Here is a 15000-nt window from a genome sequence, read left to right as displayed (position 1 = left end):
TGCAGGCCTAGAGGGGGGAGAAAAAAAATACAAGAATGATGTATGCCACTGTGTTTTGTTTATTTATTGCTCAAGTAGAGAGTTACTCACAGCGTAACTGAGCAGCAACATGGAACAGAAGTTATTCAGTATTTTCTAGAGTTTATACAGCATAAGATATATATGTGTAAAGCGTTCAGTATTTTAATGGAGAGGGAGAATGCGAAGCTTCTCTGATTTTTTAAAAATGTTTTAATTATTCATTAATTTTTGCAAGTAAATTCAAGTATTTCAAGATTTTTAAACACTCTGTTGGTACCAATTTATAAAAAAAGAAATCTTTTCTAACTGTGCTGGATTTTATTATTTCTCAAGTGCATTTGAATCAGTTATTTTTTTAAAAAAATGCATGAACTGTACTTCCATAAGAATTGGAGTTTACGGATTTGTCTGTTCACGTTGCAAATATTAAACGTTTCTCAGATCTGGGTTTCTTTCTCACTCAGTGCCTCGATGGTACACCTGCAGTGAAACGGAACGTGAGAAATCTCGGTTAATAATTGCTTTAAGTCCTGTCACTGGCACAGCTCAGAGCGAAAAAAAAAACGATAAGAAGTATGTCGAGGCCTTAGGGAGGGTGCGGAGGAGATTTACTCGACTGGGACCGGGGCTGAGGGATTTCAGTTACGTGGAGAGACTGGAGAAGATGGGATTGTTCTCCTCAGAGCAGAGAAGGTTATGGGGAGATTTAATAGAGGCTTTTTTTTTTAACAGAGCAAATGAGGTGAAACTGTTTCCAGTGGCAGATGGGTCGGTAACCAGAGAACACAGATTTATGATAATTGGCAAAAGAACCAGAGGGGAAGATGAGAATATTTTTTTTACGCAGCGAGTGTTGTTATCTGGAACGCGCTGCCTGAAAGGGCGGTGGAAGCAGATTCAATAGTAGCTTTCAAAAGGGAATTTGAATGTATACTTGAAAAGGAAAAATCTGCAAGGACTGCGGGGAAAGAGCAAGGTGGGGGGTTTGGGGGGAGTGGGACGAATTGGATAACTTTTGCAAAGAGCTGGCACAGTCATGATGGGCCGAATGGCCGCCTCCTGGGGGCTGTGATAAGAGTCCAAAGTGGAGTTCGATCAAATCAGAGCCATTTTTTTTTTTTTAAAAACACAGACCCTGATCATTCAAACTGCCCATTCCTCAGTCTGTTCCTCGTTTCAGGCATAATTTGCTAATTTTCTCTTTTGTTTAGCCTCTGTCACCAAAGCCCCCCCCTTTTTTTTCCCCCGGAACAGTTATTTCCCTAGGAGCAGGGAAATTACAAGATTTACTAGGATGCTACCGGGACTTGATGGTTTGACTTATAGGGAGAGGTTGGATAGACTGAGACTTTTTTCCCTGGAGAGTCGGAGGTTAAGGGGTGATCTTATAGAAGTCTATAAAATAACGAGGGGCATAGATAAGGTCGATAGTCAAAATCTTTTCCCAAAGGTAGGGGAGTCTATAACGAGGGGGCACAGATTTAAGGTGAGAGGGGAGAGATACAAAAGGGTCCAGAGGGGCAATTGTTTCACTCAAAGGGTGGTGAGTGTCTGGAACGAGCTGCCAGAGGCAGTAGTGGAGGCGGGTACAATTTTGTCTTTTAAAAAGCATTTGGACAGTTACATGGGTAAGATGGGTATAGAGGGATATGGGCCAAGTGCAGGCAATTGGGACTAGCTTAGTGGTATAAACTGGGCGACATGGACATGTCGGGCCGAAGGGCCTGTTTCCATGTTGTAAACTTCTGTGAAGCAAAGCGTGCAAGGTCGAGTTGGGTTTTCTACTGTGTGTTTTGGTGGGTGGGTCTGTGGGGGGGGGTTAAGGGAAGGGAATGATTATTAAGTTTTAGTGACGAGAGCAATTTGTAACGGTGCAGATCAAACAGCTCCGAACAACTGAACAAACCCTTTTTTTTGAAACCCGACGAGCAATTTTGCTGCTATTTAACTCTGGCTGAAGCCCTGATTGAATTGGACGTTTACAAGCAGGCAGCTGAGGCTGACGCTGAACAAATGGTAGCATCTGTGTGTCATTCGTAAATAAAGGGGCAGAATGACTAGCGCCATTAAATTAACCGAGAGAGAAAATCCAGAACAGTTTTGCCATTTTTTGCATTGATTACTGTGAGTTTTTTTTTTAAAAAACGAATGTAATTCGGGTTTTTATTCTGCACCAACCAAAAACCTTTTAACAAACCTATCTATTGTTGCATACAGGTGACGAATATGGTAAGTATTTTCAAAGACCGACTACTATTTATTTATTGTTTTTTTTTTTGAAGTGGGGGCTGGGGGTGCTGAAATTGTCGTTTGCTTGGCAGATTATACTCGGGGCAAGTGCGAGCGGTGTTTATTTATTTTTTTTAAGAGGTGTACGCTCTTGCGAGCGGCTTAATGTGCTGAAAGCAGGGCTGCGATCGTGGCCGTCCCTCGCCCGGACTGCATGCCTTCCCTCGCCCTGCCTGCTTGCTGCTTCCGAGCAAATTGTTTGACTTATTTTTTCTTCGCTTAAGCGTGCTCACCTGAGACCCCCCCCCCTCATAATGAGAATCGTCCATTAGGAGGCTCAGCTCTTTCCGTGGTTGAAATCTGACGTTTAGGCGCACCCGGGGAGCCTTGCACATTAGCAGATCGTCCTCTTGATTCGATTCGAGATGCTACTTCATTACAGAAACTTGCTTCCTGCGGTAGAGAGAGACACCTTGAGATTAGAGCCAGGCCGTTCAGGGGGGTGACGTCAGGAAGCATTTCTTCACACAAAGGGGGAGTGGAAATCTGGAACACTTTCTTCCCCCCCCCGACACACAAAATCGTGATCAAGAAGGCCAACGGAATGTTGGCTTTTATTGCTAGGGGGATAGAATATAAAAACAGGGAGGTATTGCTGCAGTTATATAAGGTATTGGTGAGACCGCACCTGGAATACTGCATACAGTTTTGGTCTCCATACTTAAGAAAAGGCATACTTGCTCTCGAGGCAGTGCAAAGAAGGTTCACTCGGTTAATCCCGGGGATGAGGGGGCGGACATATGAGGAGAGGTTGAGTAGATTGGGACTCTACTCATTGGAGTTCAGAAGAATGAGAGGCGATCTTATTGAAACATATAAGATTGTGAAGGGGCTTGATCGGGTGGATGCGGTAAGGATGTTCCCAAGGATGGGTGAAACTAGAACTAGGGGGGCATAATCTTAGAATAAGAGGCTGCTCTTTCAAAACTGAGATGAGGAGAAACTTCTTCACTCAGAGGGTAGTTGGTCTGTGGAATTTGCTGCCCCAGGAAGCTACATCATTAAATAAATTTAAAACAGAAATCGACAGTTTCCTAGAAGTAAAGGGAATTAGGGGTTACGGGGAGCGGGCAGGAAATTGGACATGAATTTAGATTTGAGGTTAGGATCAGATCAGCCATGATCTTATTGAATGGCGGAGCAGGCTCGAGGGGCCGATTGGCCTACTCCTGCTCCTATTTCTTATGTTCTTATGCAAAAAAAAAACGAAAGCAAAAGTACTGCAGATGCTGGTGATCTGAAATAAAAACAGAAAATGCTGGCAAATACACTCAGCGGGTCAGGCAGCATCTGTGGAGAGAGAAACAGAGGTGATGTTTCAGGGTCGATGTTTCAGGGTCGATGACCTGTCGTCAGAACTTGGAAGGTGTTAAAGTTTTTAAGCAAGTACAGAGCCGGGGAAAGGTCTCGTAAAAGAACAAAGGGGAAAGGCCTGTGATAGGGTAGAGGCCAGGAGCGATCAAAGGACAAAAGGGACGATGGTGTCAGGCAAAAGGGGGTGGTAATGGGACAGGTAAAGAACATAGGAACAGGAGTCGGCCATTCAGCCCCTCGTGCCTGCTCCGCCATTTGATAAGATCACGGCTGATCTGTGATCTAACTCCATATACCTGCCTTTGGCCCATATCCCTTAATACCTTTGGTTGCCAAAAAGCTATCTATCTCACATTTAAATTTAGCAATTGAGCTAGTATCAATTGCCGTTTGCGGAAGAGAGTTCCAAACTTCTACCACCCTTTGTGTGTAGAAATGTTTTCTGATCTCGCTCCTGAAAGACCTGGCTCTAATTTTCAGACTGTGCCCCCTACTCCTAGAATCCCCAACCAGCGGAAATAGTTTCTCTCTCTCCACAAAAAGACGGGCCCAGAGCAGGTTGAGGTCGAGGGGGCCAATTGGAAATTTTAAGACTCAGATTGGTGGGGTTTTTTGGTCAGGCAAGGGTATCAAGGGTAACGGAACCAAGGCGGGTAAATGGAGTTGAGATACAGATCGGCCAGTGGCCCAGTTGAATGACGGAACAGGCTCGAGGGGCTGAATGGCGTCCTCCTGTTCCGATATTCCAAATGGAAATAACTCTACTCTGCCGATGGATAGAAGGTAACCTAGAAGCAGGAAGGCCCGACCTCAGATTGTGACTTATGACCCGTGGCCTTTGGGACGAGTGCCATGCCATTCAATCATGCAAACACCAAAGGTAGTTTTGTGTCTTCGTTGGGCACCAGAGCATCGCGAGCAAGCAGCATGTGCATGTTGCATGGCAGTTGTACAGTATCCACGTTTTAAACGGGGAAATCAAGAAAATAAGTGCGTCCGCGTCACAGAAAAAACCCAAAATTATCGAGGGCGGTGGGTCGCCATGGTGGACATCGGGATCTCTTGCTGGAGGTGTGGAGGAGAGGAATTAACCGGGGGGAGGGGCGGTTCTCGCTCCCGGTTGCTTACCTAATGACCCCGTTGAAAAGTGGACAGGAGAATAGTGAAGCCCCTCCAGTCAAACAGCTTGCCGGCAATCCAGGCTTGCACATTAAAGAGCGGCCGCTTGGACGGGGTACCCAGAGTGCTGTCAGCGGCCGTGGAAATGTGCCACGGCACGCTGAAGAATTAATTTGGAAATACCGTGATGTTTTTTAAAAACGAAAAGCACACATTGCTCTCACTTCCAGATCTAAATCGCGTTGGTTCGTTGCGGGGTGAGGGAGATGTGTCATGCTGAAAAAAGGTTCTCACTGCATTCGAGTAGTCAATATCTTTGCTTCTGCCGCCTGCAATCGTGAAACAGTCCTTACGCGTTGGTGTAATGTTGCGATGCAGATCCCTCGATAGTTTCGGATTTAATTCTGCAGAAGAGAGATTTACTTTTTGTGAAACCTGACCGGGGATACTTCTTTGATTTTTTTTTTTGTCACCTTGCAAAATGTTTTAAAGTTGCGCGGCCCCTTAATAGCACAGAATTTTACAGCACAGAAGGAGGAGGCCATTCGGCCCATCGTGTCTGTGCCGGCCCTTTGAAAGAGCTGTCCAGTCAGTCCTCACTCTCCCTGCTCTTTCTCCACAGCTCCTGCCTCTTTTTTTTCCCTTTTCATGTATTTATCCAATTCCCCTTTTGAAAGTTACCATTGAATCTGCTTCCACCGCCCTTTCAAGGCAGCGCATTCCAGATCATCACAACTCGCTGCGTGTAAAAAAAAAAATCCTCCTCATCTCCCCTCTGGTTCTTTTGCCAATTATCGTAAATCTGTGTCCTCTGGTTATTGACCCTCCTGCCACTGGAAACAGTTTCTCCTTATTTACTCCATCAAAACCCCTTCGCAGCTACAGGTTTTTTTTCCCACGCAATTTTCTTTAAAAAAAAACAAACACATCAACCGCAACTACTTACATAAGAACATAAGAAATAGGAGCAGGAGTAGGCCAATCGGCCCCTCGAGCCTGCTCCGCCATTCAATAAGATCATGGCTGATCTGATCCTAACCTCAAATCTAAATTCATGTCCAATTTCCTGCCCGCTCCCCGTAACCCCTCATTCCCTTTACTTCTCGGAAACTGTCTATTTCTGTTTTAAATTTATTTAATGATGTAGCTTCCACAGCTTCCTGGGGCAGCAAATTCCACAGACCTACTACCCTCTGAGTGAAGAAGTTTCTCCTCATCTCAGTTTTGAACGAGCAGCCCCTTATTCTAAGATTATGCCCCCTAGTTCTAGTTTCACCCATCCTTGGGAACATCCTTACCGCATCCACCCGATCAAGCCCCTTCACAATCTTATACGTTTCAATAAGATCGCCTCTCATTCTTCTGAACTCCAATGAGTAGAGTCCCAATCTGCTCAACCTCTCCTCATATGTCCGCCCCCTCATCCCCGGGATTAACCGAGTGAACCTTCTTTGTACTGCCTCGAGAGCAAGTATGTCTTTTCTTAAGTATGGAGATCAAAACTGTATGCAGTATTCCAGGTGCGGTCTCACCAATACCTTATATAACTGCAGCAATACCTCCCTGTTTTTATATTCTATCCCCCTAGCAATAAAAGCCAATATTCCGTTGGCCTTCTTGATCAGATGATACAAAGATGGGAGGGAAAGTAGAGAGTGAGGAGGACATAAAAAACCTACAGGGGGATATAGACAGGCTGGTTGAGTGGGCGGAGATTTGGCAGATGCAATACAATATTGGAAAATGTGAGGTTATGCACTTTGGCAGGAAAAATCAGAGAGCAAGTTATTATCTTAATGGCGAGAAACTGGAAAGTACTGCAGTACAAAGGGATCTGGGGGTCCTCGTGCAAGAAAATCAAAAAGTTAGTATGCAGGTGCAGCAGGTGATCAAGAAGGCCAACGGAATGTTGGCTTTTATTGCTAGGGGGATAGAATATAAAAACAGGGAGGTATTGCTGCAGTTATATAAGGTATTGGTGAGACCGCACCTGGAATACTGCATACAGTTTTGGTGTCCATACTTAAGAAAAGACACACTTACTCTCGAGGCAGTACAAAGAAGGTTCACTCGGTTAATCCCGGGGATGAGGGGGCGGACATATGAGGAGAGGTTGAGTAGATTGGGACTCTACTCATTGGAGTTCAGAAGAATGAGAGGCGATCTTATTGAGACATATAAGATTGTGAAGGGGCTTGATCGGGTGGATGCGGTAAGGATGTTCCCAAGGATGGGTGAAACTAGAACTAGGGGGCATAATCTTAGAATAAGGGGCTGCTCTTTCAAAACTGAGATGAGGAGAAACTTCTTCACTCAGAGGGTAGTCGGTCTGTGGAATTTGCTGCCCCAGGAAGCTGTGGAAGCTACATCATGAAATAAATTTAAAACAGAAATAGACAGTTTCCTAGAAGTAAAGGGAATTAGGGGTTACGGGGAGCGGGCAGGAAATTGGACATGAATTTAGATTTGAGGTTAGGATCAGATCAGCCATGATCTTATTGAATGGCGGAGCAGGCTCGAGGGGCCGATTGGCCTACTCCTGCTCCTATTTCTTATGTTCTTATGGGCCAGGACAACGGGGAAAACTCCGCTGCTCTTCTTCGACATAACGGCCGTGGGATCTTTCACGTCCACCTGAGAGGGCAGACGAGGCCTCGGTTTAACGTCTCATCCGAAGGACGGCACCCCCGACGGTCAGCAGGGGTCTGTGGACGGAGGCTGGTTCCTAGCCCCATGGCCGTTTTTCCTTTCCCTAACCCCTGGGGAGTGAGGCCAGTTGCAGATTCTCTGCCAGCACCTTGACTGAGGACACTAACCTTTCCTGTCCTGCACAGAACCCTATATTTGCTGTGTTGTTGGGGGGTTCTCAGTGTTGGGGGTTCTCAGTGCCCTTAGCTGTTTTGCAAGCACTTCCCTCTAACATTGAATGGCATTACCATCGCCAAATCCCCCACCATCAACATCCTGGAGAGTCAACATTGACCCGAAACTCAACTGGACCAGCCACATAAATGCCGTGTCCACTAGGAACATAGGAATATCGGAACAGGAGTAGGCCATTCAGCCCCTCGAGCCTGCTCCGCCATTTGATAAGATCATGGCTGAGCTGTGATCTAACTCCATATACCTGCCTTTGGCCCATATCCCTTAATACCTTTGGTTGCCAAAAAGCTATCTATCTCAGATTTAAATTTAGCAATTGAGCTGGTATCAATTGCTACAGCAGGTCAGAGGCTGGGTATTCTGCGGCGAGTGACTCACCTCCTGACTCCCCAGAGCCTCTCCGCCACCTACAAGGCACAAGTCAGGAGTGTGATGGAATACCCTCCACTTGCCTGGACGAGTGCAGCTCCAACAACGCTCGAGAAGCTCGACACCATCCAGGACAAAGCAGCCCGCTTGATTGGCAGCCCACCCACCACCCTAAACATTCACTCCCTTCACCACCGGCGCACCGTGCCTGCGGTGTGTACCATCCACAGGATAGGCAAGTTGCCAAGGTTTCTTCAGCAGCATCTCCCAAACCCGCGACCTCTACCACCTAGAAGGACAAGAGCAGCGGGCACATGGGAACATCATCACCTGCACGTTCCCCTCCAAGTCACACACCATCCCGACTTGGACATTTATTGGCCGTTCCTTCATCGTCGCTGGGTCAAAATCCTGGGACTCCCTTGCTAACAGCACTGTGGGAGAACCGTCACCACACGGACTGCAGAAGGCCCACCATCACCTTCTCAAGGGGCAACCAGAGATGGGCAATAAATGCCGGCCTGGCCAGCGACGCCCACATCCCGAGAATAAAGAAAAAAAAACAGCTGAGGCTAACCAACGCATCGCGTTTCATCTGGTACGCACTGGATGCAGGAATAAGAACATAAAAGAAATAGGAGCAGGAGTAGGCCAATCGGCCCCTCGAGCCTGCTCCGCCATTCAATAAGATCATGGCTGATCTGATCCTAACCTCAAATCTAAATTCATGTCCGATTTCCTGCCCGCTCCCCGTAACCCCTAATTCCCTTTACTTCTAGGAAACTGTCTATTTCTGTTTTAAATTTATTTAATGATGTAGCTTCCACAGCTTCCTGGGGCAGCAAATTCCACAGACCTACCACCCTCTGAGTGAAGAAGTTTCTCCTCATCTCAGTTTTGAAAGAGCAGCCCCTTATTCTAAGATTATGCCCCCTCGTTCTAGTTTCACCCATCCTTGGGAACATCCTTACCGCATCCACCCGATCAAGCCCCTTCACAATCTTATATGTTTCAATAAGATCGCCTCTCATTCTTCTGAACTCCAATGAGTAGAGTCCCAATCTACTCAACCTCTCCTCATGTGTCCGCCCCCTCATCCCCAGGATTAACCGAGTGAACCTTCTTTGCACTGCCTCGAGAGCAAGTATGTCTCCAAGAGTAAAATATAAACACCGCTTCAGAAGGGAAAGAAATTAATTCTATTGCACCCTCTGATGATTTTGTTTATTTTTCTCTTTATTAGTACGTATGGAGCAATGACGGCAGGTTTCCTTCTGTAAAAGCGAACAAGTTGGGTTTTTTTATGACAATCTGTCAGCTTCATCCTCACTTTTTATTTCCAGATTCTTTTCGAACTGACTTCAAATTTTTAAACCGCCCACGGTGGGATTTGAACTCTCGTTCTCTGGATTACCAGCCCTGTAACGTAACCCACTACGTTACCCATACCCATTCCAAGGAATCTTACAACGCCAGGTTATAGTCCCAACAGTTTTATTTGAAAATCACAAGCTTTCGGAGTTTACCTCCTTCCTCAGGTGAGTGGCGAAGGAGAAAGCCTCCGAAAGCTTGTGATTTTCAAATCAAACTGTTGGGGCTGTAACCTGGCGTTGTAAGATTCCTGACATTTGTCCACTCCAGTCCATCGCCGGCATCTCCGCCATCACACCCATTCTGGTTTGAGGAGAAGAGGCAGCGCGTTTTAAAGTGAACCCACGGGGCCGTGCGGCATTCATGTTGCGGGGGTTTAAATTTCGTTCTGGAAATGTTGAAATCGCTCCCTGGAAGGTGCGCTTCCAGGTGCGAGTGTACAAACGCGTAATCACACTTGTCCGAGATTGGAACTGTTCATCCATTCAAAATGAATGAGGCATCGCTTTGTGTTACCATCGAGGTGTGCCGATTGAGCGCATCAAATGATTGACGGGTATGATCACCCGACGGCAATCTCTCAGGCTTCTGATTTTTTTTAACTGTATATGTGTAAAAATGCAGTCCATGAAATGCACAGCAGGAGGTCGTCAGAACCTCGAGTGCTGCACCTGACACGGGCCCCCAACTGCAGTCCGCGGCTTAAAGCAAACACTTTAGCTTCTTAATTGCTTGAGGAGTTTTGAGACAATAAATAAGGAGGAACTGTTTCCTGTTTCCACTGGCCAGGAGGGTCGGTAACCAGAGGGCACAGATTTAAGATAATTGGCAACAGAACCAGAGTCGGGGGGGGCGGGGGCGGGGAGATGAGGAGAAATGTTTTTTTTTTTACGCAGCGAGTTGTTACGATCTGGGAACGCGCTGCCTGAAAGGGCAGTGGAAGCAGCTTCAATAGTGACTTTCAGAAATTGGATAGATACTTGAAAAGGACAAATTTTGCAGGGCGGGGGGGTGCGGGGGGGGGGGAAGTGGGACTAATGGTGGACAGCTCTTTCAAAGAGCCGGCACGGGCACGATGGGCCGAACGGCCTCCACCCGTGCTGTCTGATTCAATGGAACTCAGCATGGCGCACAAGGGGAACGGACACAGAGAGTGCAAAAACAAGGGGCGTGGGAGGGAGTTTAAGACGGGCCAGGTTTTATATTTTTTGCGGGGTGGGGGGAGCAATTTTTCGCTTGCTTTGGCTGAAGCACGTAACTCTAGCGGCGGGGAACAGAGGGTCCCCTTTGGCGTTGGAGCACGTTGTAAGAGTGTGTGTCATGTTGTGTTCAAGGATCAAGCGGTGAAGGACAAAGCACTTCAGAGCATGGCGGCGATGTCCTCTGCGCAGATTGTATCCGCCACCACCATCCAACACAAGCTGGGCCTGCCGGGTATCCCACGCCCATCCTTTCAAGCAGCACCCGGGGTAAGTGATGCAGCTGAAAGCAAGGCGGCCCCTCCCCCCCCCCACTTTATCCGTGGACGACCCTCGGTTGGGCCCCGCCTCGCGCCGCCGCTCATCGTCGGTGGCGGGGGGGGCTCGAAGGGGCTTAAATTGTGGAGCGCAGGCCGGCGCAAACTTGGCTCGTGTTTCCCCGTGAGGTTGAGGGATGATCGAACCATGAGAAATAGGAGCGGGAGTCGGCCGATCGGCCCCCCCCCTCCCCCACCTCGAGCCTGCTCCGCCATTCAATAAGATCAAGAAGAAAATTGTGGGGTGCGTGCCTGTTGGTCCTCGCCTCCCCCCCCCCGGACCCTCCACCGCCCTCCTCCACCCTCCACCCCCAACCTGATGTGTGCTCCTAACAGGTGAGGCTCCACAGCGGGAATGCGCAATCAGAAAATCTCCGCTTGCGTGGCGTGGACTGTTTCACTTTTATCGCAAGTCATAAAACGATGCCAAAGTTGTAATGGATCCGTCTGTCTAAATTTTCACTGGCTCGTTGATTATCAAAAAAAACACGCCTGCAATAATTATTATTTCTCAAGTCGATCTGAACGACACCCCAGTCAAGAAAGCAGCCAGTCAGCTCCGAGGCCTCTGCCTACGCCCTTGTCGAAAAGGCCAATAAGTACGTGAATGGGGTTTGTCAGTTTGGCTCAGTGGGTATCACTCTTGCATAAGAACATAAAAGAAATAGGAGCAGGAGTAGGCCAATCGGCCCCTCGAGCCTGCTCCGCCATTCAATCAGATCACGGCTGGTCTGATCCCAACCACAAATCTAAATTCATGTCCAATTTCCTGCCCGCTCCCCGTAACCCCTAATTCCCTTTACTTCTCGGAGACTGTCTATTTCTTGTTTTACATTTATTTAATGATGTAGCTTTCGAGGTGTTTAAAGTGATAAATGGATTTTGGTGGAGTTGGCGCAGAGAGACTATTTCTGCTGGTGGATGGGGGAATCCAGGACAAGTGGGGGGACGCAATCTTAAAATCGGAGCTGGGCCGTTCAGGGGTTGATGTCAGGAAGCACTTCTTCACACAAAGGGGAGTGGAAATCTAGAACTCTCTTCCCCCCCCAAAATAGCTGTTGAGTCTGGGCGGGGGGGTCAGTTGAAATTTTCAAGACTGAGAGGGATAGATTTTTGCTCGGTAAGGGTTAAAAAGCAAAGGCGGGGTAAATGGAGTTGGGGAGTCAGATCAGCCGTGATCTAATTGAATGGCGGAACAGGCTCGAGAGTCTTGAGTGGCCAACTCCTGTTCCAATGCTCCTCGTGGAAATAAGTTCACTCTTTCTCTGCCTCTTCCTCGCTCTGTCTCTATAGCTCTATAGGGCCCCCCCCACTCCTTCTCCGTCCCTCTGCTCCTCCCGAAAGTTGCTCAGTGCTGTAGGAAGGAGAGGGGAGGTTGGGGGCAAGAACGATCACAGAGCCAAAGAGGACGGATGGGGAAAACGAAAAGTAAGAGGAGAGAAAGTGAAACGAGCGCGGGAGTAGAGAGAGAGAGATGGATGGGGAGCAAAAGAGAGTTGCAGGAGATGGAGGGGAGGGAGAGAGAGAGAGAGACGTTTTTAGGAGACCAACCACATTTGACATTCTGAGGGGTGTCTGGAATGGCAGAGTTTTTTTTTGATGGGGCCCAGCCCTAAAATTTTTTTTTAACAACCAGGAAATTCAAACCTACTGCCAAGAGTGGCAATTTGCCTTGAACAAGTTTGAGTGAATGTGTGTCGACAAACATGGAAACGTAGAAGACAGGAGCAGGAGTAGGCCATTCGGCCCTTCGAGCCTGCTGTGCCATTCAATATGATCCTCTATCTCAATACCATATTCCCGCTCTCTCCCCGTACCCCTTGACGCCTTTTGTGTCTAGAAATCTATCCAGCTCCTTCTTCAATGTATTCAGCGACTTGGCCTCCACTGCCTTCTGCGGTAGAGAATTCCGCAGGTTCGCCACCCTCTGAGTGAAGAAATTTCTCCTCATCTCAGTCCTAAATGTCCCACCCCGTATTCTGAGACCGTGATCCCTCGTTCTGAATCCCCCCCCCAGCCAGGGGGAACATCCTCCCAGCATCCAGTCTGTCTAGCCCTGTCAGAATTTTACATGTTTCAATGAGATCCCCTCTCAAGACAGGGCTCGCATGTGTGCGGGACTTGCTTTGTGGACTGGCCTCCAGTGTCCCTGCCCATCATCCTGTAGCTGGTTGGGTCAATGCATTGAAATTATGTTCGAAACCATTTTAAAATGAGGGGGCGGACATATGAGGAGAGGTTGAGCAGATTGGGACTCTACTCATTGGAGTTCAGTAGAATGAGAGGCGATCTTATTGAGACATATAAGATTGTGAAGGGGCTTGATCGGGTGGATGCGGTAAGGATGTTCCCAAGGATGGGTGAAACTAGAACTAGGGGGCATAGTCTTAGAATAAGGGGCTGCTCTTTCAAAACTGAGATGAGGAGAAACTTCTTCACTCAGAGGGTAGTAGGTCTGTGGAATTTGCTGCCCCAGGAAGCTACATCATTAAATAAATTTAAAACAGAAATAGACAGTTTCCTAGAAGTAAAGGGAATTAGGGGTTACGGGGAGCGGGCAGGAAATTGGACATGAAGCTGAGTTCGGATCGGTCAGGGCCCTGTGGGTGGCGGAGCGGGCCCAGGGGCTGAGTGGCCGGGTCCTGCTCCTAATTCTTGTGTTCTTTAGATTTGAGGTTAGGATCAGATCGGCCATGATCTTATTGAATGGCGGAGCAGGCTCGAGGGGCCGATTGGCCTACTCCTGCTCCTATTTCTTATGTTCTTATGTAAAACTTATGTAAAGTTAGTGAAGTATCTGTCCTAAAGTCATAGGATCGCCAACCCTCCAGGGTTATCCTGGAGTCTCCAGGAATTAAAGGCTAATCTCCGGGACACTGTTGCGAGCAACACCCACCCACCCCCGGGGGAAAAAAAAATCATAGCAGCAAGAAAAAAAATTTTCTTTGAACTCTTTTGTTTTTTAGTTATAAAAATATCGGACAATGGGGGGTGGTTGGTGGAAGAAAGGTTGTTTGACTGACGGTGAAATATCATCCAGTCGGGTAATGAAGAGTCTGTTCACTTTCCGATTGGCCGTGAGAAGGCGGGGCACCGCGAGGATGGACATGTGGGGCAACCAATGGAGGGAGTGTGTGGGGGGTAGTACCACGAGGATGGACATGTTGGACGACCAATGGAGGGAGTGTGTGGGGGGTAGTACCACGAGGATGGACATGTTGGACGACCAATGGAGGGAGTGTGTGGGGTGGGCGGAGTACCACGAGGATGGACATGTTGGACGACCAATGGCGGGGGGGGCGGGGTACCACGAGGATGGACATGTGGGGCGACCAATGGCGGGCGTGTCGGGGGGGGCGGGGGTACCACGAGGATGGACATGTGGGGCGACCAATGGCGGGCGTGTTGGGGGGGGGCGGGGTACCACGAGGATGGACATGTTGGACGACCAATGGCGGGGGGGGGCGGGGTACCACGAGGATGGACATGTGGGGCGACCAATGGCGGGCGTGTTGGGGGGCGGGGTACCACGAGGATGGACATGTTGGACGACCAATGGCGGGGGGGGGCGGGGTACCACGAGGATGGACATGTGGGGCGACCAATGGCGGGCGTGTTGGGGGGCGGGGTACCACGAGGATTGACATGTAGGGCGACCAATGGCGGGCGTGTCGGGGGGGGGGGGCGGGGTACCACGAGGATGGACATGTCGGGCGACCAATGGCGGGAGTGTTGGGGGGTAGCACCACGAGGATGGACATGTCGGGCGACCAATGGCGGGAGTGTTGGGGGGCGGGGTACCACGAGGATGGACATGTAGGGCGACCAATGGCGGGGGTGGGCGGGGTACCACAAGGATGGACATGTAGGGCGACCAATGGCGGGAGTGTTGGGGGTTTGTACCACGAGGATTGACATGTAGGGCGACCAATGGCGGGAGTGTTGGGGGGTAGTACCACGAGGATTGACATGTGGGGCGACCAATGGCGGGAGTGTTGGGGGGGGCGGGGTACCACGAGGATGGACATGTAGGGCGACCAATGGCGGGAGTGTGGCCCCCGGGAGGCAGGAGTTCATGTGATGAAACCTCCAGGAATCCGTCCGACCAGAGCTGCCAA

At 48.8% G+C, this 15000-nt stretch overlaps 1 protein-coding gene and 1 long non-coding RNA gene across 7 annotated transcripts in view; one reads left to right on the top strand and one right to left on the bottom strand.

The window, feature by feature from the left end:
• LOC137328085 (transcriptional enhancer factor TEF-1) overlaps positions 1-15000 on the top strand; it is a 270061-nt gene that overhangs the window by 210123 nt on the left and 44938 nt on the right. For 2 of the 4 annotated variants that reach the window (XM_067994245.1, XM_067994244.1), the window contains exons 6-7: positions 2239-2250; positions 10701-10835. In XM_067994245.1, the coding sequence (XP_067850346.1) occupies positions 2239-2250; positions 10701-10835 (147 nt within the window). The remainder of the gene's footprint in view (positions 1-2238; positions 2251-10700; positions 10836-15000) is intronic. The other 2 variants (XM_067994247.1, XM_067994246.1) reach the window with 1 other exon arrangement.
• LOC137328086 (uncharacterized) overlaps positions 50-15000 on the bottom strand; it is a 23025-nt gene continuing 8074 nt past the window's right edge. Inside the window, exons 2-4 of one of the 3 annotated variants that reach the window (XR_010964617.1) lie at positions 4968-5147; positions 2544-2703; positions 50-501 (exon numbers count right to left, since the gene is read on the bottom strand). This is a non-coding gene — a long non-coding RNA (uncharacterized lncRNA). Of the gene's footprint in view, positions 2704-4967; positions 5148-15000 lie in introns of all 3 variants that reach the window. The other 2 variants (XR_010964615.1, XR_010964616.1) reach the window with 2 other exon arrangements.

The sequence above is a fragment of the Heptranchias perlo genome, chromosome 12, assembly GCF_035084215.1.
Source record: "Heptranchias perlo isolate sHepPer1 chromosome 12, sHepPer1.hap1, whole genome shotgun sequence".
NCBI classification, from domain to species: domain Eukaryota; kingdom Metazoa; phylum Chordata; class Chondrichthyes; order Hexanchiformes; family Hexanchidae; genus Heptranchias; species Heptranchias perlo.
Note: the sequence above shows the minus strand (reverse complement) of the source record. Positions and strands in the feature narration are given on the sequence as shown.